Genomic DNA, 26,283 nt, shown 5'->3' with positions numbered 1-26,283 from the left:
CTCGCCCCTCCGGAGGAAGGGATGGGGGAGGGGGAGGGAGTCCCGGCGCTGAGCGAATGGGAGGGGGCGTCGGCGCACGTGTCCCAGTGAAACACGCAAAAAGAGCTTCGGTAGCGGACTTCACGAGCCACCTGACAAATCTGCCGCTGGCGTCACAACCAAGCCCCTTTCCCCCTCCTCCACCATGGGGACCCCCCTCCCCCCACCCTCCCGGGGCTCCGCCGCCCTGTACAGTCATAAAGAGCCAGAAACCGGGGGCGGGGAGCCTCTGGCGGGGGGGCGGGGGCAGGGCCAGCGCAGGAGCCGAGCGACCTACAGGGGCGTCGGGCGGATTATGCAGGTGGGGGGAGGGCGCGAGATAAACCATGCCCCATTTTTGCTCCCAGCAGCAGTAGCAGCGGCGGCGGCGGCGGCAGCGATGACAGCCTCTCTCACGCTAACTTGAGGTACACTCCCCGTTCTGGCTATGGAAGCTCCCTTTTAGGACCCTCTCGTGCCCTTCCCACCCCCTGGCCAGTAGGACGGCTAGCCTTGGGGAGAGGCGACTTGCCCGGGCAAGTCCCCCACTGGGTGTCCCCCCACCGGGGAGCACATGTCCCCGAGTATCCGGATTTCTCTTAAAGGGGAGTCAGAGGGGTTGTTTCTGAACCGAGAGATCGTGCGAGCCACGAGGAGGTCTCTGAGATGCACTCGCAGAGAAGGCGGCGGCAGTGGCCAAGCTGGCCATTGCGTCCTCCCTGGGACCCCTTACCCTGGGGACGCGAGAAAGAGCTAAGTGGAGGCGCTTATTCGGTTCCTCTCCCACTTCTGCACCCGAAGGTCCTCCAGCCCCCTCCCCTCCCCAGCCCCTTCCCCTCCTCAGTCCCCCCCCCCCCCAGTCCCTTTCGTCCACTCGCCCTCCTCCCTCCTTTACTTCATGTCCTTCCCTCTGGGCTTTCAAGCATTAAATGATTCTCGTGCTCTGTCCTGAGTCCTGAACAGATAAGCTGCTTGGAAGAACCTGGAGTCAAGCCGAGTTTAGGGATTGATCGCTCCCAAAAAGGAATGCTTTCTCCCTCCCAGCCCTTCTGTCCCGGGGACTCCAAATAGCGGAGGCAGCTTGTGGGTCACACAAGCTGTGCTCTGTACAAATGGACAGGACCCTATCGGGAAGCGGGGAAGGGGACTGAGTCTTGTGTCGCACACTCACCCTGGGGCGAAAGGCAGAAACGGGCATTTCTAAAGTATCTTGGAAACACTATGTAGAAGGACCCCTCTGTGGGGGGAGAAGGAAGAAATAGAAGGGGTCCCTCCCGGTGTGTGGGTCTAGCTCGGGAGGGAGAAGTAAGGGAAGGGCTCCGTCCCGGTGTACGGCTTTAGTGTGCCGCTGACTCTGGGGATATGACCTTGGGCGCTTAAATCATTTCCTCTCTTTGGGCCTCAGTTTCCCCAGCTGTATTAATGAGAGGGACTTGGGTTAGATGGACAAAAGGTCTCTTCTGTGTTCTAGGATTCGGGCGGGGAGAGAGAAGGGGACGAAGGAGAGAAGAGAGGGACTGAGAGAGGAGATAAAAGGAGCAGAGAGAAAAAAAGAAAAAAGGAAGGAGAATATCTAGGAGAGAACAGGATACAGGGAAGAAAAAGGAGGCAAGAGACAGGTAGAGAGAGGAAAGAGGCAAGAGAAAAGTAGAGAAAAGAAGGAGAAGGAAAACAGGAAGAAGAGAGAAGGGGAAGAGAGAAAGAAAAGGGAAAAAAGAGGAAAGCAAAAGGACACCTCGAGAAGAGAGAAAAGAATGGAGTGAGAAAAGAAGGGAGGAAGGGAGATGAGCCCGGGAAGGAGAGGGAGAAAGAACGAAGACAGAGAAGCGAAAGGAAACAAGAGGAGGGGGAGAGGGAGGAGAGACTAGAAGCCCCGGCCCGGGCGGCTCTGGGACCGCTTGGCCGTGGCTCGATCAGTCCGTCGGGTGGCGGTGCGGGCAAGAGTGGGTTAAAGGCGGCGGCGGCGGCCGCCGGGGCGGCTGGCTGGGGCAGGGCTAGGAAGTGGAAGTAGTCCCGGCTCGGGCCCTACTCCTCCCCCTCCCTCTTTTTGCCCCCTCCCCCGCGGATGCCGCGTCACCGGCCGGGGAGCCGGGATCCGTGCGCGAGGTTGCTAAGGGTGAAACTTTTCATTGACTTCGCTCACTCGGGGCGGGCCGGGGCCGGGCGAGGGAGGCAGGGACGGACGGGCGGGCGGACGGACGGACGGGGCGGCTGCGGCGCCGCGGCGGCGGGCGGCCAGGCATACACACCGACGGACGGACGGACGGACGCACGGACTCCCCGACTCCTCCCTGCTGCTCCTCCGCCCTGCCCCCCCAAAACCACCCTCCAGCGCCATCGCCGCCCTCCCCCTGCCGTCGGGCCGGGAACAAAGAGCACTTAGTTGACACCCCGCGGCGGCCCGGGAGCTCCCCGCCGACTGGCCGGCCTCAAAGTCTGTTTTAACCCCCACCCCTCACCCCGTCCAGGCAGCACCCGGTGAAGAGGAGGAGACAGAGAACCCCCATCCCCGCGCAGAGACACCCCCCGACTCCCAGCTAGCCCGGCCCGAGCACCACCCTGGAGGCAGCCGCAGCAGTAGCCACTGCCCCCCCGCCGCCGCCGCCGCCCTCCCGCCTGCCCCGGAGCTCCGGAGGCCCGAGGGACGAGTGAGCCAGCCCGAGAGAGAGCGAGCGAGCGAGCCAGTGAGTGGGGTGGGGACTTGGGGGGCTTCCCCGTCCTCCGCCCAGCCCTCCCCAATCAGCGTCCCCTCGGCGCCGGCTCCTCCGCTGCTCCCGCACCCCCTCCTCGCTTGTCCCGTCTCGGCGTCCCCCCCTTCTCCAACATGTCCCCTTCTCGTTTGCTCGGCTCTCTGCCCCCCAGTCCGTGCCCTCCGCTCGTCCGGGATGTCTCCCCGCCTTTCTCCGCGCTTGTTGCCAGCCGGCCGGCCGGCCGTCATTCATCCTCACTTTAACTCTCGGACCGCTTCCCCTCTTGCCCGGCTCTCCCTTCTCTGCTCGCACTCCCTTCTCCCCCTCCCCAAGTTTCCCCCCTTTTCCTGGTTTTCCCCGTTCTTTCCCCCTTCATCCTCGGGGTTCCTTGTTGATTCTCTCCCCACCTCCTGTCTCCCTTCCAGACCTCCCGGTTCCAATCCTTGCTCGCCCTCCCTCCTGTGTACCCCCTTTTCCTTTCTGGCCCCTTGTCTGCACTCTTTGCCCTTCCTCCAAACGCACTTGTCCTCCCACTTGGCCCTCATGTCCCGGCCCTGAAGAAGCTCCCTTCTTTCCCTGTTCTTCCCCTTGCATGCTGATCTTCCCTTCTCTTCAGACTCCTCCTCCCCCTTTAGGAGTCTTTGACCTTTTTCCTCCCCCCCATCCCATTTTTCCTTCTTGTTCACCTCTGTCCTTCCCTTTGACCAAACCTGACCCTTCTTCCACACCCCCCCCCCACTTCTCCCCCACCAAACTTTCTCAGGGCTAGAGTTTAAGGTCCTGCCTCCTAACACTCCCACCCCGCCCCCCTCCCCAATCCCCTGTAATCTCCACATTTTTCCTCTTCGCTCTAAGAAGCTGGAAAGCTTTCAGGCTTAAGTCGTTGGGTAGATTAACCAGCTAGCTCTGGAGGGCCACTTCCCCCCTCCCCCACTGACCCAGAGGCCTGGGGGCTTTTGTCCACCACCTGGGTCATCATTTTATTATTCTCTTTCCTCTGGTTTTCCACCGCAGATCCTACGGGGGAGGGGCGCTGTAGTTGTGGTCCCCCGGCCCCACTGCCGGGCCCTCAGTTTGGCTCGGTTAAATTAACCCTTTCCGCTTTGGGAGTGTGTGTATAGTGGGGAATCCAACAAGCTGAGGCTAGTTACTGGTTTGTGGTTATGTGCTAAGGGGCCTGGCACTTGGCGGAGAAATGGGCGAGAGACCATCTGTTCCCCTCTCCCGGCAAAGGTCATTGGGTTGAGATATCCCGTCCCTGGGCAGAGGAGATTCTGCCTTTGGCCAAGAGAGAGGAATGGGGAGCCGAACCAGATTCACAAACAGGCTCAAATCGGGGATTTCTCTTCCTTTATTATTCGCCGAGAAGCTTTGGCCCGATCGGCTCTCTCCAGTGATTGCTTCCTATGTGGAAGCCTTTCTCTCCCCCCCTCAGAAACCGGGCTACTTTACCTTCTTCTCCCTCTTTCTACCCTGCTTCTCTCTGAGTTGCCACCCAGTGTTACTCCCCACCCCCCCTCGGAAAGGAAGAAAAAAAGCCACAGAACTTGTGTGGGAGGAAGGATTAAGGAGATTAACCTCCCCGAGCAGAGGGATCTTTGCCGGGATCTCGTTGCTCTGATTGCAGGGTAGGCTCCTGGCTGGGAGGAATTTTATACTCGGGAAGAGCCCTGCTGGTGCAGGGTGCTTATTTTCCCTCCTGAGAGAGCTGCGAGCTGAGGAGTGCCGGGGACCTTGCCCCGCTTGGCTGAGCCGGGCTGGGTTACTCTGGAGGGCTGTCAGCCCTGAGTGGGCGGGCCCTGCGCCTTGCGTCGCCTTCTGCCCCCTGCCGAGATGGGGAAAGGGAGGGGAAACGGGGACAGTTTTCTCTTTGCATCTCCTTCCCCCTCCCTCCTCCCATGCGACTCCAGACTCTGGGACAGGGGGTTCGGAGCAAGGAGGAGGAGACTCGGTTTACTTTGGGGGAAGTAGCCGTATTCCTTCCCAGCACTCCCAGACCTGCTTAGAAATAGTCCCCAGCCCTATCGGGGGAGGTAAGGGAATGGGATGGAAGCCCGCGTGTTGTTCACCGACTATAAGACCTAAACTTTTGATGAGGGAGGGCGACTCTTGCCAAGTAATTGGGCCAAGCTTGGAATAAAACGGAGGGGGGTCTCCATTTGGATTTGTAGTAATAGGGGGGAGGGGAAAGTCAACCAGTGCGCATGTGCACTGGAAACTTTTTACTTACTCCTTCCCCACCCCTCTCCCACTGGGCATGCGTGAGCTGCCTGGTTCTTGAGCCTTTCGGCCTTCGAGAGGCATGTTGGGAAATGTAGTTCAAAGAAAAAGTAGGTCACGGGTCTAGCGCTAGTCCTCGGCTCGCCCGATGACTACATTTCCCAGAATGCAGTTCGGTCTCACGCTTTGATGGTCTTCTCCCCCTGCCCTCCCCGTTTTCTGCTCCCCTCCTTCCCCACTGGGCTTTGCCGGAGTTTGTTTGGCTGGTTTCTGGGCAAGGTCCCCGGTGACTGGGACGGAGGGGGCTGCAGCTCCCTCCCACGCCCCCAGCGCCTAGAAATGCAGGGGAGTGAAGGGAGGGGCAAGGAAAAGGATAATTAGCATAAATCCTAGATGTGTCATCTCTTTTAACAGCAAAAAAAAAAAAAAAAAATTGCCAAGTGCCTGCTTGTGAGATGTGGGGGGGAAGTGGGGCCGGGCGCCCAGGCGTGGGGGCCCTGAAAAGGGAGCCCTTGGCTCCCGAGGAGGGGGGGAGGGAGGTGAGCTGGAACACTTCCTGCCTATGTTTAGACAGTTTACCTTTCCTGGCCTGTGAAATGGGCCCAAGTGTACTTGCCCCGCCTGCTTTAGTGTTGCAGGGCGTGTTTATGACAGTGTTAAGCCTCAGACCCGCTCCTTGACCATTTTGGAATCACCTTGGAGAAAGGGAGTGTGGGGGAGCAGCCCTAGGAACCTCAGCCAGCAAATACCCAACCGGCGGGGCTAGAAATTAGAAGACGGAGGTTTGACTCTCACCTCCCTCACTCATAGTTTGTGACCTTGGGATGGACTCGGTTTCCCCCGTCCCTTTACGGATTCCAGGTCTGGGAGTGGAAAGGAGGACGGAGGTCACAGTAGATTACTGTCTTGTTTGGTTCTTGAGTAGAAGAGTGGAGCCATATTGTTGGCTCTGGCCTCTGGTCAGGAGGTCGCCCTGCCAGCTGCTGTGTCCGGAGCCTGAGCCTGGCTTTCCGGGTCATCGCCCGCAGGAGTGGAGCCGAGGGGGGACTGGCACAGGCCGCCTGTGCCCCAGAGGCCGTAGGAGCCCGTGGCTTCCCTCTCCTTCCTCGCCCTGGTGGGCTTCGTTTGAGCCAGCATGTGGCCAGGAGGAAGCCGTCCCTCTGTCCCTCAGATTCCATTTCTGTTAAGAATATGAAGACCTTTGGTTTGTGATTTAAAAAAAAAAAAAGGTAGCCTTTGGGAAGCTGGCAAAAGAGAGCACTTGGTTCAGCCAGCCCGAGGGTTGCTGGGAGGCAGTAGGGTGGGCCGTGGCCGGGCTGCCAGCAGAAAGCTTAGCCCTTTGCCCATTCCTTCCTTCCTTTAAGCCCCGGGTGACCCTGGCCCTGTTTCTTGAGCAGGAGATCCCCGCGGTGGCCTAATGCCTCTTTTCTCCTTATGGACTGTGGGTTTGTTCAGTCGTCGTTCCCCTTCGCAGTCTTAAGAAACCTCTTTCCTTTTCCCCCAGACTCCACCCTTCCCTATCCATCCACATCAGAAAGCCTTTCGGAGAACTGACTTTTAAAAATTCATGTTTGTTAGGAAGTGCAATAGAACGGTCTCAGCCGGTAATCGGACTTCTCAGCCTAGAGATGGTTTTCCTTGTTGCCTTCTTAGACACAGGTGGGCTCAGTGGTTGCAGTCACAGGCCACTTGGGATCCTGGGCCCCGAGATGACCTTGGGTGGATTATTCCTTGGGTCGGAACGTCAGTGTCTCCTCGGTGCAGTACGGAGCATGCCCTAGATCTGAGATCCCTTCCTCCTCGGGATCTGGGATTCTGTCTTCCTAGTTGCCTGGTAGATCTGCCTTTCATTATAACACAATGGCAGATGAACACATGGGCTGGATCTCGGAAGAAATCTGCCGCTTCTTCCCAGAGAATCCCTTAGGATCAGAATTTTTGAACTGGAAGGGATGTGACGGGCCCTCCAGTCAAAGCCAGTTGATCACCCAAGGTCACCCTGGAGACTCGCTTCATTGAGTCTTAGGAAGAATTTACTGCCTTTTTCAAACATCTGCTAAGCATGCTTGCTTTCTCTAATATAACCCCCAACACCTTCTTTCTGAAGCTTCCCCCTCCCCAATTCTGCCTTTATCAGTTCCCTTTACTACTACTTGTTGTTGTTGTTGAGGCAATTGGGGTTAAGTGACTTGCCCAGGATCACACAGCTAGGAAGTGTTAAGTGTCTAAGGCTGGATTTGAACTCGGATCTTCCTGATTTCAAGGCTGGTGCTCTTTCCACTGTGCCATTTAGCTGCCCCTCGGTTCCCTTTAAATCCAACAGATTAACTTAGAGGTCATCTCATCTAACTCCCCATTTCACAGTGAAGAGACTGAGGCAGGGGGAAATGTCCGAGGGCAGTAGTATTCAGTGTCGGAGCCAGGATTTGACGCCGTTCTTTCCCTATTTCTCCACCTGACCATGTTCCAAAGTCCGTGATAGTTGTTGCCGCAGACTTGTCTAGATTGTGTATCAGAGGGGCCCCCAGCTATCTGTCAGGTGTTTCCCAGCTTCTACTTGGGTTCTAAGAGAAACTGCAGAATTGGTTCGCAGCTTTTAAAAAAGTGACATGTTTCCTTTGCCCGGCTCTGGAGCGCCGGGCCCGCGGCCTCTGGCCCTTGAGTCCCTCAGAGCAGTCGGAGCTTCGGGCCTGGCCAACAGGGCCGGCATCCCAGCACAGGGTTTCTTGGTCTGCTTCTGTCCCTCTGCTCTCCTCCCTACTTATTATTATTATTTTTTTTGCAAAGCTCCACCCCAGAAGCCATCTGGCCCGGCTTGTTCTCCAATTAGGGAGGCGAGGTGTCCGGGTCAGCTTCTTTATTCGGAGGCCGCCTCTCTCAGGTAGGAGTTGGGCCCCAGCTGGAATGTGGGCCCTGCTGCCCAGGTGGGGCTGGTTGCAGCAGCAGGAGCGTAGGGAGGATTTCAGATCCACTCTGGCCAAGATCGAGCAGGGAGCCCTTTTAGGGACTGAGCTGCCCAAGGGGGAAACGGAGGAAGAAAAGGAGCCTTCTCGTGCCGGTAAGTGGCTGCTCCTGCCGTCCTGCTCCTCTTAGGGAGGAGGGGGAAGGTTGCTGCTCGAGAGCGTCCTCCCTGCAGCCGGGCTCCAGACGCCGTTAGAACAGGCAGGCTGTTCTCTCTGGAGGTTCCTCCCGGCCCTGCCTCTGGCCTCCTAACAGGCCCTGGGCTTGGGGAACAGCCCCAGATGAAACCGTCTCCACCTGGGGAGAAGCAGGTCTGGGCAGGAGTGAGGGAGAAAGTGAATCCGGGTAGTTCAGTGTAGGGAAAGTGGCAGCAACTGGCTGGGGCTGGGGGAATCCGGAAGTTTCCGGCCTTCTGAGGAAGGAAATGGGGCTTCTAGAAGGATGTGGTTCCCAGTGTAGACATGGAGGCGGAGCACAAGCAGGAGAGACCACTTGGCTTCCATCGAAGGCTGGTTAGGCCGTCTAATGAACGTGGGAGCAGCAGACGGCGGCTGGGTAGGGGCTGGCTTAGCCTGGAGGCAGGCAGGGGGGCCCGCTGGAGGCCCCGCGAGGAGGGAAGAGGCCTTGTTTGGGAGGATGGGCCCCAGTGTCTGGGGAAGGGGCGTGGGCAGCCGTGAGCCTTCGTCCGCCCAGGATCCTTTGGGCTTAACCACAGATTTGCAGGTGAGGAAGGGAGCCCACCTGAGAGCCCCCCGACAGAGACTGCCTTGCAGCAGTAGGCACGGGTCCTTAGGGATCAGTCATAGGCCAGGAAGGGAACAGCCCAGGGAATCGGGTTTTCTGACTTCCATCCGGCGGTCTGTCCGTGGAGAAGCCAGATCTGCCTCTGGCACACAGCAAGAGGGTGAGAGAGGGGACCTCCCAGGCCACCCAGGTCAGCCTCCTGTCTGCGGTATCCCAGGCTGCCTCCTAAGGGCAGCCCAGCCCAGGGATTAGCCAGCCTGGCCGACATCCGAGGCTAAGTCAGAGCCTCTGCCGCTTTCCCCCTGCCCCCAGCCCGGTTCTGCCCTGGGGGCCGACCAGACCCAGCCAGAGCCAGCGCTCTCTTCCTAGCAGCAGCCCCGAGCTCCTCCAAGGCTGCGGGCCCCTCCTTCCTGCATCTTCTCTAGCCTGACAACTCTGTGGGGCGATCGCCCCGCCGCCTAGTCTCTCTCCAACCATGGGACGCAGGGATCTGGAGGAGATCTGAGCAGGCCTTTCTCTTCCCGGTCTTGGAAATTTTACCATTAATGTGGCTTTAAGATCATAGGAAGTTAGGGCTGAAAGGGCCAAAAGACCTTTCCTTCCTTTCATTTTGGAGAAATAAAATGGGGGCCTGGGAAAGGAAACTAACTTGAGGTTACGCTACTTGTGTCCCTGAGTGAGGGGGGCGCCCCCATCGCCCCCTTATCCCGACCCCAAGCCTGCCGTTTTCTAAACCTCATCCTCGTGTGTCCGATTTGCCCAGACGTCGGCCTTCGCGGTTTTCTCTCCCTCTCAGTACCGGGCCGGTCCAGCCTGTCAAGGTGTCTCATATTGCCAAATTTGGTCTTGAGTTGAGTCAAAAATAGCCCCTCTGCTTCAATTTCTCCTAGTTTTCTTCTGGAATCAGGCTTTTTCCCTTTTACGGGCGGCCTTTTCCACGTTCACACTCTGTGTATTTACTATTTATCTGGGGTCCCCTGTGCCTGCCTCCAGGGCAGGGCCTGGGTCTGTCTCATGCCCAGTTGCTGGCTCTCTGTCCCTCCTAGAAGCTTTGGGGACATGCGTGCCCAGTGGACTCCCTGTCCCTGGGATCATCTTTCGGTGGTGTACGCTGCCGTGCCCTCACCCCTTGCCTTCTCCAGAGCAAGCATCCTCAGGTCCATCTGCAGTGGTTTCCGGTCCCCGAGTTTCCTCCATTGTGACAGTCCCTTGTGCAGGAAGACCGAGAGCAGTGGGAAGAAGACGGAGTAGGCCCCGGTTTCCCCATCTGGGAATTGATGGAGTTAAAACTCGGTCCCTTCCCAGCCTGAGCACCCATGACTCCGGCATGGGCCATTAGTGGGGAGTGTCAAGTCCAAGGTCGTGGGTCTGCCACCCCCGACGCACCTGGCCTAGAAGGTCTCCATCCACCCTGCTGGGAGGTGCCCCCGATTCATGGTGGATGTGTCTGTGCATGGGAGGCCCAGGAGGTGCTGAGAAACACTTCCCGGCTCACTTTCCCCTCCTGGCGCCATCCCGGGTCATTTCCCCAAGAGTTGGGCTTGAGCAGCCGGGCCCTCAGTGGACGACCGAGTTGTGGCTGGCCGTGCTGTGGGTCAGGGTGGGGCGGTCCTGGCACTTCTGGCCGTGGACTCTCCCGGGTTCAAAGTTGGGAGAGACCCCTTTGTCCCTGGTGCGCTTATCCCGTTATCCTGCCCTTTGGGCCCCTTCCCGGTGCGAGCTCATTTTGCTTGGAGAGACTGTTGGCAGAGGGCCAGCCTTAGGCCCGGGCCGGGTTCTTGGCGGTGGGACTCTGGGCAGCTCACTTACCGTCTCGGGCCACGCCCAGGCATCCAGAAATTTGGGTTAGATTCTGATCCGCCGGGGGAGTTAGCTGCACTAATGAAAGCGAAAGCCGCCCCCCAGAAGGCTGGAAAAACCAGCTGAGGAAAGCCTTTTTCCTTTAACCTCAGGGGGCTCACTCCCAAATAACTGACCTTTTCCCTGGGAATCACCAGGCCAAGGCGGCCGCCAGAGAGCCGGGGGGACGTCCCGTGGTCATCGTCACAGAGCCGAAGGGCTGGAGCGGATTGGGGGGTGCTTCTGGGGGAGGGACCGGCGTGGGGTCCGGCCGGCTTCTGTGGTGATTACGAGCTCCGTTCCCTCTCTGGCGGTGCCGTGGGCAGTTCAGGCATTTATTCAAAGTACGCCTCTGCCTGTGTCTGTGTTGAGCCAGTGTCTCTTTGGCTAAAAATCCCAGGCCCATGGGCCATTCTGTGCTCCAGCCCCCATCCTGTTTAGGGGCAGGCTCTTGTGCAGTGGAGCAGCAGTCCCTCAGTATCCCTTCTCACTCCTCCATGCCAGCCATTGTCTGTCCATGCCCCCTGGGGTCCCCTCCCCTGTGCCCCCCAGACCGCATTGCTGCCCCCGTGTGCTCCCTGGGCTCCCCGGGCCGGCCACTGTCCCCCCTTTCCCCAGACCACCCCATTGCCCCCGTGCGCTCCCTGGGCTCCCCGGCCGGCCACTGTCCCCCCTTTCCCCAGACCACCCCATTGCCCCCGTGCGCTCCCTGGGCTCCCCGGGCCGGCCGCTGTCCCCCCTTTCCCCAGACCACCTCACCACCCCTGTGCGCTCCCATGCCCCCCCAGTCCGGCCACTGTTCCCCCGTGCCCCCCAGACCGCATTGCCATCCCTGTGCGCTTCCCGGGATTCACGGGGGGCTTCCTCTCTCGTTTCCCCAGAGCCATCAGGAACTGGAACCTGCCCACGTGTGTGTCTTCCATCCTCACTGCCCTGCGCTCTAACACACCCTGCTCCCAGCTGCTACCCGGGACAGGAGGAATATGCATCTGGAGATCAAGGTCGCCCTCAACTTCATCATCTCCTACCTGTACAACAAGCTGCCCCGGCGCCGCGCGGACCTCTTCGGGGAAGAGCTGGAGCGCCTGCTGAAGAAGAGGTACGAGGGTCACTGGTACCCGGACAAGCCCCTCAAGGGCTCGGGCTTCCGCTGCGTGCACATCGGGGAGATGGTGGACCCCGTGGTGGAGCTGGCGGCCAAGCGCAGCGGCCTGGCCGTGGAGGACGTGCGCGCCAACGTGCCCGAGGAGCTGAGCGTCTGGATCGACCCCTTCGAGGTCTCCTACCAGATCGGGGAGAAGGGCACCGTCAAGGTCCTGTACCTGGACGACAGCGAGGGCTGCGGCGCCGCCGCCGAGCTGGACAAGGAGATCAAGAGCAGCTTCAACCCGGAGGCCCAGGTCTTCGTCCCCATCGGCAGCCAGGACAACTCCCTGTCCAACTCGCCCTCGCCGTCCCTGGGCCAGTCCCCCAGCCCCACCTTCATCCCCCGCTCCGCCCAGCCCATCACCTTCACCACCGCCACCTTCGCGGCCACCAAGTTTGGCTCCACCAAGATGAAGAAAGGGGCGGCGGCGCCGGCGGGGCGGGGGGCGGGGGAGGCGGCCAGCAGCCCCCCCCCCAGCAGCCCCGCCTGGCCAGGTCTCCCCCCAACACCCTGCTGCGGCAGAAGGGCCTCTCCCTCTCTATGCATTCTCTGAACTTCATCGGGGCGGGGCCAGCCCCCCAGTCCCAGCTCTCCCCCAATGCCAAGGAATTTGTGTACAACGGTGGCTCCCCCAGCCTCTTCTTTGAGGGGGCCGACGGGCCGCCCGGCGGCGGCCTGACCTCCGCCCCCTTCGGCGGCCCCAGCGGCAGCGGCTCTGGCGGCGGCGGCGGTGGCGGCGGCGGCTTCGACGTGGCCCAGGTGTTCGGAGGCGGCGCCAACGGCCTCTTCCTGGAGAAGTCCCCCTTTGTGGAGGGGCTCAGCTACAACCTGAACACCATGCAGTACCCCAGCCAGTCCTTCCAGCCCGTGGTCCTGGCCAACTGACCACCCGCAGGGGGCCACCGAAAAGAGAAAGGAAAGGAAAGGAAAGGAAAGGAAAAAAAAAAGGAAAAATAGAAATATACAAAAAGATTTCCGATCTTCTTCTTCCTTCTGGCTTCTTGGGAAAAAGATGCACGGGCCAGGCCTGGGGCCGGGAGCTCCCCAAACTCCCACAGATGTTTTAACTTGATCCCCTGCTCTTTTCCTGCCTGTCTCTGAATTTATTTGGTTGGTTGGTTTGGGGTTTGGAATTTCTTTTTCTTTCTGTTTTTTACATTTAGGGTTTTTCTTTGTTCGTTTGTTTCCCCCTGACATCGTTAGTGGCTTTGAGCTAAAAGTGGTCCAGACGGGAGTTCGCCCTTCCTCTTGTACCCGACTGGTCGGGCCGGGCCGGGGGGAGCCGCTTGCTATCCAGGAAAGGGCCCTGCGGGAGAGGAGAGCCCCTCCCTGTAAGATGGCAGCCTCTCCCCGGCCCCCTCCGAAGCCAGACCCCCGAGAGATTTGCCCCGACCTGGCTGGCGAGGAGCGCCGGACAGCGACGGCCCCCCCCCTCCCCGGCCCTGCCTCGGGGGGCTCAGGCCACGGGCCTTCACCTCTGTTCTGTGGCCTCCCTCGCCTTAGCCCTTCCCAGCTTGCCCAAACCTTTGATCTCAGGGGCCCCCAGGGAGCCGTGCCCCCTCCGCCTTCCGCAGCTCGGGCATCTCCCCCCGCCTCAGTTCTTGGGCTAGGGGCGTCCCGTTTTGGAGGACCTGACGGGCCACCAAGCCATATTCTGGGGTGGCCGGTGGCCGTGAGCGGGGCGGGCAGGGGGCGGGGCGGGCGATCATCCCAGAACACTCCAGATCAATCGGGCTGTGAAACACAGGGCAGAATGAGGGCTCCCAGCCGCCTGGTTTCCAGACTACCTGCACTTTTATTTCAGACTCTGACCAAAAATACAAAGAAACAAGGTTTTCTGCTCCTGAGGAGTGAGTCAAGGCTGCACAGCAGGGCCGGGCTTGCCTGGGCCTTCCTCCCCCACCCCACGGGGGTCCAGCCCGAATCCAAGGATGCGGAGTGCTCGCCCTGACTGACCCTCAAGAGCATTTAGGGGTCCCAAAGCAGTGCCTGGAGGAGGGGGCTTGGACAAATGAGTGAACTAAGACTTGAATTCAGAGTTCATTTTCCTTCCCCCTTCTTCCCCCTTTCTTTCTGCCCTTCCTCGGCCTTAAGCTGCAGCGGACCTGGCTACCCCCTCCCCTCATAGCCCTTTTTCATTGCTGCCTTTTTGGGGGGAGATAATGGGTTGGGCAGGAGTCCTCAGCCCACTCCCAGCCCTCTCCAAGGTCTGGATCAGTCCCCGGAGGGCTGGCTCTGGCCTCTCTGGGTCAGCCCCCAGAGGGCTGGTTTTGTCCTTTCCAGGGTCCTGATCGGCTCCCAGAGGGGGCTGGCTCTGCCCTCCTAAGAGCAAGAGAGGAGAAGTGGGCATGCGACTTTTGACTGGCTTGGCCTGGAAGGAACAGGGCATCAAGGCTGGCCTCCTGTGCCCACTAGAGCCTCTCCCCCCACCCCCGCCTCCGGCACTGGGTTGTACCAAAGCCCCTGGTCCGGGTGCCGAGGCGGGTGGAAGCCGCGGTCCGGTGGCATCTTAGCCAGGGTCCCCACTGTCAGCGTAGCCGCCCTCCTATCCCACCCCGCTGTCGGGCAGTTCAGCTCTACCTCCCCGGCCAGGCAACCTCCTGGCTTTGTAACCCAGCACCGCCCGCCCCTGCTCTCCACACCGTACTCAGGGTTGAGCCCTGGCAGGGCAGCCCTTCTCTCCCCACCCACCCCCTAAAAAACAAAACAAAAAAAAAAATGACAAATTTGCCTCTCCCGGCAGGCGCCAGGGGCCCAGGCAGAAAGGCGCCGGCTCTCCATGCTGCTTGTGAGAGACCAGATGCTGCCTTAGTTCCTCCACTTCAGCATCCAGCCCTGGCTGTGTCAAACCCCACACACGGAGTCCCCGGGGCCGGGCCCGGGAAGGAAGGACCGAGCCCCTGCCCCGAGCTCGCTCTGTCCCATCTCAGACATAGGCAGTCATCTTCAATTTTATTTTTATTTTTTATTTAAAAACAAAAAGAAAAAACAAACCTGCACTAATTTACCTGATTTCGTAGGAAAGCTTTTTTTTATTTTTTACATTTTTTTTTGGTGTCCGTTTGTAATGAATAATTTGCTACATTTGTAAAATGTAAGAGGTATATATAATATATGTATATTTCTAACGTAAAAAAATTGTAATTTTTTCTTTTGGAGATTTTTTCTTAAAAAGAGGAGAGAAACAAAAAAAAATATTTTTTCAGGAAAACAAACTTTGGGAAAAAAAAAAGAGAGACTTGAACCCTTTTCTCCCTGGGGTCCCCATCCCTCACCATCCCACCTCCCCGGGAAGGAATCCAAAATGGGGTTGACTTGCAAACTCAGGCCAGCATGAGGGATTTTCTTCTCAGTGCAGCAGGGTTTAGATTGTCTCGTCTTGCCTCCAGTGTGGGACGGGGGCACAGGGGATCCAGAGAAGGGGTTGGGGGCTGGGGAGCAGAATAGTTTATTTTTTTCTTTAGTGAAGGAGGAATACAATCAGGAGTTTTGTATTCAGACCGTCGTGCAATATTTTGGAACGGGACATTGGAGTGTTTCGAGATTTAGTTTGAAAAAACACACGGTTGATCAAATCTGTACAGTTTCTATTGGTTCAGATTTTTTTAAGTTTGTATTAAAAGCATGATATCTAATAGCTGTCTCCTTGTCTTTTTAAAAAATTTTTTCCTGGATTTTCCTGAGGATGAGGGGAGGACAGAGGGGAGTAGCAGGGCTGGGGAGGGGGAGGAAAGGGGCTCCATCAGATTTCAGAGTTTTGCAAAGGGATCTGGGAACTCAGGGTCTCTTTTTACTGTGAAGACCCTGAAAAGGGGACCTTGCCCAATGGACACACGACTGAAAAAGTTGCAGCATTGGATTGTGAACTCAGATCCTAAGATCCTGGGTGGAGAACTGGAAAAGACCCCAGATTTTCTCCTCTGTTATTTGGGGCTTGGTCTCCCCCAAACACCCCCTGAGGCTCTGTCCTGCTTTCAGCAAAGCCATGGTGCTGTGATCTAGTCCAGAGGAAGAAGCAGGCGCAGACAAGAAAGGCCCTGCCTCAAGTCCCCAAGGTGGTGAGCAGCAGAGACGGACAGACCCATCCTACGGTCCCCACTTTTGCTGGCCTGGCAAAGCTCGGTGTCCAAGGGGACACGTGCCCTCTGGGGTCTGAATGTCCTTGTCCGGGTTCCGGTTCAGGCCTGTCATCCCCAGTGGGGGCCCTTCACAGGAGCTGGTTGGGGTCTCCCGTGGCCAGGGCCAGGTTAGGGATTTTCTCGGTCCTCCCAGACCCCTCTGCCAGACCTTTGGATCCCGGGAAAGGTGAGACATCCTGCCCATTCTCCCCTTGTGTCTTTGGAAAGTTGGCTCCGCTTCTTTCCATTTCGTGCCATCCCGCTCCCCTCCGAGGTCTCCGGTTTCATGCCGCCTCACCCGGCCAGGTGACTTCCGCGTCACGGGGCAGCTCTTAAGCTGGGCATTTGCCAGAAATATACCTGCCGCTGCTTTGTCAGTTAAATCCAGAGCTTAAGCTTAATCCCTCAGCGGGGAGGGTCGGACAGGACATCGCCCATGTTACACAAGCCCAAGTGGAGGCCCAGGGATGGCGTGGGGAAGAGCAGGCAGGATTTGAGTCCAAAGACCACATCCAAACCCACGCTGTCTTGGGGACGCCCCCACCCATGGACTGTATCGGGAAGAGGAGGCCTCTAGTGTCATCCAAGTGGTCTCTTGTGGGGAGACCTTCCAAAGCAGCCCTTGGAACTACTGGATCTATATGCCGGGGAGGAAACTGAGGCTCATAGGACCCAGGTCACACAGGCTGTAGAATGGTGGAGGACTTTTGACTCTAAAGCCAATATTTTTTCCTCTGAATCACAAGGAGGATCCTGACACCTTCGATATCATAAATAAAATCCTCTTCTATAGTTAATTAACCAATAAGCATTTATTAAGCACCTACTATGTGCCAGGCATTGAGAATACAGATCCAGTCAGTACTAGTGCTTGCTCTCAGGGGGCTTGCAGTCTTTCCAAGGAAACAGGTTCATATCTAACATAGCTATGGGCTAAACCCATGTGTGTGTGTGGGGGGGGGGGAACTGACAAAGCCATCCTTGAGATAGGGGGGTGTCCACCCTCAAGGAAAAGAATAATTTCCCATGGCCACGAAGGCAGCCGAAGCAGGCGCTGTGGAGGGCTTAGAGCTTGTTCAGCCATCAGAGACTTAGCATCCCCAGTCGTCTTGATCTGGGTCCCACCACTGGACTCTGATACTGTGGAACAGAGAGTGAAGGTGATGACTTCGTACAGCTGCCTCCTTCAATTGAATTCACACGCAAGTGGAGACGTCACCCCGTGATGTCACTGGCCCTCTGAAGAAGAACAGTATGGTACAAACTAATTTGGAGGAGGAGACCCAGCAGCTGGGGGGGGGGGCAGGGAGAGAAGGCAGGTAGAGAGACCAGGAAAGATTTAACCGGCAAATTGAGATGAACTTTGAAGAGAACCAGGGATTTCAAAGCTAGAGCTAAGAGAGGGTTACTTTCCAAAATTAGAAAGGAGAAATGACCTGTACAAAGATGGAGGAAATCGAGCGTCTGGTAGCAGGGACAGTAAGTTTGTCTGGATTGTAGAGTTTGTGAAGCAGAGTAAGAAGGCCAGTAATGTAAAAGGTGTTAAGGATCAGGATTATTATTTTTTATCGAAGCTTTTTATTTTCAAAACACACGCATAGGTAGTTTTCAACATTCACTCTTTTTTTTTAATTTTTATTTAATAATTACTTTATATTGACAGAACCCATGCCAGGGTAATTTTTTTTACAACATTATCCCTTGCACTCGTTTCTGTTCCGATTTTTCCCCTCCCTCTCTCCACCTTCTCCCCTAGGTGGCAAGCAGGCCTATATATGTTAGATACAACATTCACTCTTGCAAAACGTTGTGTTCCAGATTTTTTCCCCTCCTTTCCCCTAGATGGCAAGTAATCCAACATATGGTACACATATGCAGTTCCTCTATACATATTTCCACAGTGATCATGCTGGACAAGAAAAAATCAGATCAAAAAGGAAAACAAAATGAGAAAGAAAATAAAATCCAAGCAAACAATAACAAAAAAGTAAGAATGCTGTGTTGTGGTCCACATTCAGTTCCCACAGTCCTCTCTATGGTTCTCTCCATCACAAGACCATTGGAACTGGCCTGAATCACCTCGCTGTTGAAAAGAGCCACATCCATCAGAATTGATCCTCGTATAATCTTTTCATTACTGTGAACAATGTTCTCTTGGTTCTGCTTACTTCCCTCAGCATCAGTTCATGAAAGTCTCTCCAGCCCTCTCTGAACTCATCCTGCTAATCACTTCTTATAGAACAATTATATTCCATAACATTCATATACCATAACTTATTCAGCCATTGTCCAACTGATGGAGAGCCACTCAGTTTCCAATTCCTTGCTATTCCAAAAAAAATTTGTACATATGTGTCTTTTTTTCCATTTTTAAAAAATCTCTTTGGGATACAGACTCAATAGAGACACTGCTGGATTGAAGGGTGTGCACAGTTTGATAGTCCCTAATTGCTCTGCAGAATGGTTGGATCAGTTCACAACTCCACCAACAATGTAGTCGTTTTCCCACATTCCCTCCAACATTCATCATTATCTTTTCCCATCATCTTAGCCAATCTGGGAGGCATATATAATTTGCATTTCTCTGATCGAAAATGATTTAGAGCATTTTTCATATGAGTAGAAAGGGTTTTAATTTCTACATCAGAAAATTGTTCATATTCTTTGACCATTTATCAATTGAAGAACGGCTTGAATTCTTATAAATTTGAGTCCATTCTCTATACATTTTCGAAATGAGCCCTTTATTAGAACCCTTGGGTGTAAAATTCCCCCACCCCCTCCCCAGTTCTTCCTTTCTAACCTTGTCTGCTTTAGTTTTGTTTGTCCAAAATCTTTTTAACTTAATATAATTAAAATGATCCATTTTGCATTTCATAATTTGGCCACAAAGTCCTTCCTTCTCCAAAGATCTGAGAGGTAGATTCTCCTTTGTTCTTCTAATTTGCTTATAGCATCACTCTTTAGGTCTAAATCATGAACCCATTTCGACTTTATCTTGGTATACGGTGTTAGGTCGGGGGCAACGCTAAGTTTCTGCCATATTAATTTCCAATTTTCCCAGCAGGTTTTGTCAAATAGTGACTTCTTAGCCCAGAAGCTGGAGTCCTCGGGTTCATCAAACACTAGATTACTAAAGTCACGGATCAGGATTATTTTCGATCCTTCAGGGAATCGGACACCACACGAATTTTGCTAGCAGGGTGTAGTAACGACTACTAGATCAGCAGAAGGGCTCAGAAAGGGATCTTTTTCCTCTCTGTTCCACACTGGCCGTTGTTCCAGCTGCTTCACCTCCTTCTGTTTACCCCCAAAAGGTCAGGAGAAGCAAGTCACCAGCCCCTCCCCCCAGAGCGCTCCCTCTCTTCTTTAAGCACGTGTTTTGTTTGCCTTCTTCCCCAGCACCTTGGACAGCAGAGCAGCTAAAGCCCCATTCACCTCATCTGTCTCTTCTGGATCTGCGCCAGCCTGGCTCGGAAGTCAGTCTCTGTCCTGCCCCACCTTTATCTATTTGTTTGTCGGCTTGTTTGACCCAGATCTCCATTTCTCTTCCTCTTCCCATCCACCCCGAGAGAGACAGAAAGAAGAAAGGCTTTGGACTTAGAGGATCTGGGTTCAAATGCTGCCTCTGATACTCCCAGTGACCTTGGACCAGTCACCAAGCGGGGTCCACAGGTTAAAGTGAGGGGATGGCAGAGAAAGAATTATGGAGACTGAATGGATACGATTTTCACCTTTTGTTTTGCTTTTTTTCCTCATAGTTTTCCCCTTTTGTTCTGATTTAATTTTCCCAACATGATTAATATGAAAATTATATTTAAAATGATTGTACGTGCATAACCTGTGTCAGATTGCTTGGGGAGAAGGGAGGGAGGAAAAAAAAAATGGAACTCAAAACGAATACTGAAAGCTACTTTTACAGGTAATTAGAAAAATAAAATACTATTAAAATAAATAACTTTTAAAAATAAGGAGATTGGACTAGATGGTTTCTAAGATCCCTTTCAGCTGCAGGTCAGTGATCCATCTTTATGACCCTGGGCAAGGCTGACTGCCTCAGTCAGTTCTCTTCCCTGGACCTCAGTTTTCTCATCTGTAAAATGGGAAGGCTTGCTTTTCTGTGTGGCCTAGGTTTCTTGATCAGGCAAGGATCCCTTCTCAGAATTGCGGTTTAGAAATGCTAAATTTCAGTTCAAGGCCGGCGGACACAGTTGCCTTTCCCCTTTCTCACCCGTCTCATAGACCCTTTTGAAATCTTCCCATTTTCTAGTTTTAGATTCCCTTTACTACATGGTCTGTGAGATCCTCTCATTTGGGATTTCATTTAGGTTTGGGAAACTTGGGCTCAGGGAATTCTCCCGAGACCAACTATACAGCAATGACCGCACAGTTTATAATTTGGAAAGTCACTGGAGTAGGAAGTGTGTGGTCATCGAGCCAGTAAGTCAGAGCGGGGATTAGCCCTCACCCCCTTTTGGTCAGTCCTCTCTCCCCCACAAATGCCCTACGTATTCTCCACTACCACCATCCCCAACCTCACTCTTTCCTAACGCTCCACCAGCTTTCCTAAAGCTCCACAGCTTTAAGCCCATCCGGTACACCTTTTTTCCCCTTTTTTTTTTCCCTGAGGCAATTGGAGTTAAGTGACTTGCCCAGGGTCACACAGCCAGGAAGTGTTAAGTGTCGAGACCAGATTTGAACTCAGGTCCTCCCGAGTACCCTAACCACTGCACCACTTAGCTGCCCCCCAATCCATCCTTTTAATGAAACCTCCGCTTTGTGCAGGACACCGTACAAAAACAGGACACTGCCTTTGAGGAGCTGACAATCTGGACATAGATGGTGTTTACAGGACATGAGGTGAAATGAGGTGAGAATGGGAGGGGAGTTCAACCGGAGGACCTAGGGCAGAGCAGGAAGGGCTTCCCAGAGAGGGCAGGGCTGTGAAGGATCTCAGCAGCTGGGATGAGAATGGAATGTCTTCCAGTCCTGGGTACCAGCGTGTGAACAAGGGCAGGATGGGACAGGGGAATGAGTCGGGGGAACAGAGAAAGGTGGTGGGAACGGCGCCACGTGACAGCCTAATCGGACGGTTTCGGCAGGTACCAGGGCCCCGTCCGACCCAGTCTGAGAATCTGTCCTTCGACATCCATGGCCACTGGTCACCAGCCCCGGGCTTCCAAAACTGAAGGAAAAGAAAGGCTTTGTCCAAGACCCCCCGCCTAGGAAAGAGCAGGGCCAAGGTTTAAAAACAGAGCTGCCATCATGTCCCGTGCCTCAGTGGGCCCCCCAACATGTGGCTAGTAATGGCATAGGGTCCCTTGGGCCCTAAGTTGCCAGTGTTGGCCCTCCTCAGGGGGTCCCAGCCTTCACCTCTGATTGTGAGCAGCGACAGCTGGGCAGACAGCGGCTCAGGCCGGATGGAACGGGGAGCCTCAGCCTCAGTGAACCGCCCCAGCTCAGAGGTGCCATTGGTTGGTCTCAGGAGACATTTCATGATCCTTTGCCCCTGGGAGAGCTCCTGGGGACACTGTGGAGTTTCTATTTCTACCCGCCTGGCCTTTAGCTCAGAGACAGTCAACAGCTGAAGCCCAGCCAGGGCCAGCGGCCCATGGGACTGAGCAAGGGGAGTCCAAGGGAGCCCTGGAGGGAAGCAGAGAGAACACTTCGGGTCAAAGACCTTGGGTTCTTTCACTCAAGTCATTTCCCACCTGTGGGCCTCAGGCTTCTTATCTGTGAAATGAAACATTTGGACAAGAGGGCTTTTCGATAAGTCTATAATCCTAGAACAATTTTACTTTCTAGATGAGGAAACTGAGGTTTGGAGGTGTGAAAGGACTCTCTCAAAATCATGCCAGTAGAGGATTTAACGAGCTACTGATTGACGTGGGGCTTCTGGGGAAGGAAGTGGGCAGCAGAACACACTTGGAGTGCTGAGGGAGCGGTAGCAGCTCAGCCCATGCTTTTTCCCTTTGTTCTAAGGCCATCCCATGTTCTGAGCCCCCCCATTCCCAGCTCCAACATCCCATGTTCTAAGCCCACCCCTACCCCCTGCAGAGCTCCAACATCCTATGTCCTAAGAGCATTCCCAGCTCCAAGATCCCATGTTCTAAATCCTCCATTATAGCTCCAATATCCTATCTTCTAAGTCCCTCTCATAGCTCCAACATCCCATGTTCTAAGGCTTTCCCACAGCTCCAACATCCTATGTCCTAAGAACACTCCCAGCTCCAACATCCCATGTTCTAAGGCCTTCCCACAGCTCCAACATCCTATGTCCTAAGAACACTCCCAGCTCCAACATCCCATGTTCTAAGGCCCCCCCTCCCACAGGTCCAACATTCTATGTCCTACAAACACTCCCAGCTCTAACATACCATGTTCTAAGCTCTCCCCGCTCCAAAACCCCCTGTTCTAAGGGACCCCTCGGCTCCAAAGTGCTGGGATTCTAAGTCAGGGAGGGAGCCAAACAGCAAGACTTCCTGGAGGAGGTCTGCTGGGAGCCTGGTTCCAGAGCATGGGGAGGCAGTAGGAGGCCAAGGATGCCAGCAGTCATGGTGGGCAAAGGTCGGGGGGTGCCCCCAAAAGGCTGATCTCGGTTCTTATCTCAGAGGCAAAGGGCAAGGGATGAGGGGAGGGCAGCTCAGGCATTCAGTCCTGCCCATCTGTGCCTGCTCTGGACACTATGTTCTGTGTCTCTCTTCTCCTTGGCATGTGGTCAAAGAACATTCGCTGGCAAAAGGCACGGGCAGCAAGGCTGGGGAGGAGGCGGGGCCCAGGGGGGGAAGCAGAGGGATCCAGGGTTATGGATTTATGAGTCTCCCTAAGAGGAGTCTGCTCACTTGGGGCCTGGAGGCCGGCTGCAGGTATCTCAGACATAAGAGAATGGGGCTGGGCCTGGCCAGGATGGCTCCATTGGGGGGGGGGGGGTTTGAGAGCAGAGACCGTGTGGCCAGACCCAGAGAGCAGGGGTGTATGGGAGGGGAATGGTGGGAGCCGGAGTGGCTTGTATCCATGGAACTCCACTCCCAGACCTGCCAGTGACTCCATGTCTCTGGGTCTCGGCTCCCCCACCAGAGCCGTGACCGTCTGAGAGCTTACAATTTGACCCATTCTTTGGCAGGGGGATGGGCTCTGTGGGTTTCTAGGAGGGAGGCCAGGCTCTTCCTCCCTCCTGGGCCTTTGAGGAACTGGTCATGCACCCGGGCAATGGAGAGAGGACCACGAGGAGAGCTGGGCGGCTCTGGGATAAAGGGACGTTTTGTAACCAGGTCAGAGCCCCTTGTTGGCCCATTTCTTGAGAAATCTCCCTCCTTGGTTCATTCCCAGCTCTGGCCCAAGGCTGAACAGAGGGTCCATCAGGAGGTACAACCGACCCATTCCTTATGGAGAAAAGCAGGCTTAGAATGGGGAGGGAGGGAGATTGAGTTCATGGCTTTAAAACTAGCCACCTTGGGGGAAGAGATGGAAGTCTGATTTCCTTCAAGTGATTGGCCTCTGATCAGCAAGTCCCTGCCCCTTGGGGCCTTGCTTTTCTATGTGTAAAGTGAGGAGCTAAAGGATTTCTAAGCCCCCTCCCAGCTCTGACATCCCCTGTTCTAAGCTCCCTCCCAGCTCTGACATCCCCTGTTCTAAGCCCCCTCCCAGCTCTGACATCCCCTGTTCTAAGCCCCCTCCCAGTCCTGACATTCCCCTGTTCTAAGCCCCCTCCCAGCTCTGACATCCTCTGTTCTAAGCCCCCTTCCAGCTCTGACATCCCCTGTTCTAAGCTCCCTACCAGCTCTGACATTCCCCATTCTAAGCCCCCTCCCAGCTCTGGCATTCCCTGTTCTAAGCCCCTTCCCAGCTCTGACATCCCCTGTTCTAAGTTCCTTCCCCCTCTGATATTCCATGCTCTTAGGGTATAAGGTCTTTCCCACATATTCTACACGACTCTGACCACGGCGCTGCTCCTTCTAACCTGCCCACCCCTTTCCTTTTTGGGCTTCCAGCACAGCTCCCCTTCCATATACTCTTTAGCCCAGGTACTTGCAGACTGGGAAGTGGGCTGAAGGCGGGTCCACGGCTTCCTACGCCAGCCAGTGTCTGCTGGCACAGGCCATCCTCTGTCTGGGCCCCGGTTCATTTGGCACAGGCCCTCGTGAGGTCCCAGCAAAGTCCACGTGCCAGGCCTAGGCAAGAATCAGCTTTGAGAAGTGACTGGCTTACAAAGAACCTCAGAGGTCACAGAGCTCAGCTGTTGTTAACCTGGGGGGGGGGATCTGGGAATTTAAAAAAATTTTATGTGTAAATATATATGTGTGTGTATGTGTATGTTTGTATATACACATGTATAAATGCACGTAAATATTAGTACATAAATGTGATATTTCATATAAATATATATATATATAATTTTAAATAAAAGTAATCTCCTTAGTAAAAAAAAAAAAAGAGAGAGAGAGAGAGAGAAGTGACCAGCTTGAGCCACCCTAGAAGCCGATGACCCCGGATATCCTTTCACCATCACTAATGCCCTATTAGGGAGTGACCCTGCTTTGTTCTGTTAATCAGTCATGTCAACCCTATCATCCTATTTGGTTTTTTTTTTTTTTTTGTCAGAGATCTTGGTCATTTCCTTTTCCGACTCATTTTCCAGATGAGGAAACTGAGGCAGACAGGATGACGTGACCTGCTCAGGGTCACACAGCTAGTGAGAGTCTGCGCTCAGATTTTAAGCGAGTTCCTCCTGCCTCCAGACCGGTGCCACTTAGCTGCCCTAACTGCCTCAGAATTACCACTTAAGCTTCAGCCAATTCTCTTTAGGGACTGAGTGTGCTCCGGGTCATGTCAGGGGAGAGGATTTGTTGTCTTGCTCTATTTTTAAATAATCCTTGAGAACACTCTAAGATTTGCAAGCACTTGACAAATATCTCATTTGATCTTAGCAGCCACCCTGGAAGGGAGGGATGGTCTATTATTATCCCTATTTTACAGATGAGGAAACTGAGGCAGATAGCGTCCAAATGACTTTTAGTAAGAGCCTGATATTGTTTTAAGTCATGTCTTTCTGATTCTAGGTATAGAGCTCTATTCACTGGACTATCTGGCTGTCATTTTTAAAAGCAACTATTCTTCCTTAAAAGCTAATCATTGTTAACTGGTATTGATGATATTAAGGTGATTTTAAGAGGCTCTGAGCAAAACACTGGAATGGGGGCTTGAACCGATAGCATTAGAAAGACATCCCCCCCAAAATGCAACCCTGTCCGAGCCCTCGGGGGTACCCCTAGAGCTCTGAAGAGCAAAAGTAGCCATCCTCTGGAGATCAAGTTGCTAACCTGAGCCAGTGATGAGATAAAGGCCCACCTCCAGCTAATAAAGCTATACTATCATTGGGAGTGGGGGTGGGGGTGGGGAGAGGGTCAGACTAGGGAAGGGAAGGGCTCCCGGAGAGCGTCTGATGTTCCCTAGTTGGTCTTGGCCTTTAGAGTTGGCAGGCACTCTGGACTCAATTCTACTTCAGTCCCCCAGAGGGAGGAGCAAAAGCAGTGAATTGGGAGTCCAAAGGTTGTGGGTTCAAACCCTGCCTTTACTGCCCAGATAGCCGAGTCCCTTTGCTGTGACGTGCCTCAGTTTCTCTCGATGTAAAGTGAAGGGACTCGCCTATGGACTCCCTTCTATATGAAGCCTTTCCTGCTCCCAGCTGCTGCTCCAGCCCTCCATTTCCTTGCATTCCTCTTAGGACCCCCCAAAGTTTCCCTCTGGCCTTCCCATCCCCGGAGATGCAAGACCTCCCGACCAAGTGCCCAGTCAGTGCTGGTTCATCGGTTGATTTCCAAGAGTCTTGTTGATTTCAACAATCCAAGGAGGAAGACAATGTAGACAGAAGGTTTCAGCCTGACGCCGCCAGGAAAACACTGTATACAGTATCAGCAACATTGTGTCATGGTTAAATCCGACTGACTCGGTTGTCAGCCACATAATAACCTAAAACAAAGGACTCTGAATGCACATCGAAGCATACTTTTTCCCCCCGACTTTATTTTTCTTGTGATTTTTTTTTCCTCCTTCTGATCTGGATCTGGTTTTTCTTTCACAATTGTGATTAATATGAAAATGTTTTACATGATAGCATATGTATAACCTATGTCCAAATACCTACGTTTTTTCAGAAGAGGGGAGGGAAGGGAGGGAGAGAAAAAATTGGAATTCAAAAATCTGGTAAAAATGAACGTTCAAAATTTTCTTGACGTAACTGGAGAAAAAATAAAACATTATTTAATTTAAAAAACAATTATTTCATTTGGGCCTTAGAAAGTCCCTATTTTATTTATTTATTTATTTGAAGTCCCTAGGTGCTATTATTCAAAGCCCTATTTTATAGATGAAAAAAAACTGAGGCAGACAGAAGCTAGAAAGTGTCTGAGGCTAGATTTGAATTCGGATTTTCCTATCTAAGGGCCCAGATCTCTATCCACTGAATCACCTGGCTGCCCTGAAGGCTGGCCTGGGAATGGGGGCTCCCATGGGCAGTTCCTTAGCAACTTTGGGGCTTGGGTCAGTC

At 54.3% G+C, this 26,283-nt stretch overlaps 1 protein-coding gene and 1 long non-coding RNA gene across 2 annotated transcripts; both read left to right on the top strand.

The window, feature by feature from the left end:
* The first annotated feature begins 280 nt into the window (after nt 1-280).
* TOB2 (transducer of ERBB2, 2) lies at nt 281-15,254 on the top strand. Its single transcript, XM_051962198.1, is given in 3 exon segments — nt 281-446; nt 11,354-12,037; nt 12,040-15,254. Coding segments are annotated over 2 exon segments (1,047 nt in total). The 5' UTR covers nt 281-446; nt 11,354-11,455; the 3' UTR covers nt 12,505-15,254.
* Nucleotides 15,255-22,668: 7,414 nt separating this feature from the next.
* Nucleotides 22,669-26,013, top strand: LOC127564686 (uncharacterized). The gene is made up of 2 exons (XR_007954334.1): nt 22,669-23,008; nt 25,462-26,013. It is a non-coding gene; the product is annotated as an uncharacterized LOC127564686 (long non-coding RNA).
* Nucleotides 26,014-26,283: the final 270 nt, after the last annotated feature.

Source organism: Antechinus flavipes, chromosome 5 (assembly GCF_016432865.1).
Source record: "Antechinus flavipes isolate AdamAnt ecotype Samford, QLD, Australia chromosome 5, AdamAnt_v2, whole genome shotgun sequence".
NCBI lineage: Eukaryota > Metazoa > Chordata > Mammalia > Dasyuromorphia > Dasyuridae > Antechinus > Antechinus flavipes.
The sequence above is the reverse complement of the archived record's forward strand: the minus strand, read 5'-3'. Positions and strand labels throughout refer to the sequence as shown.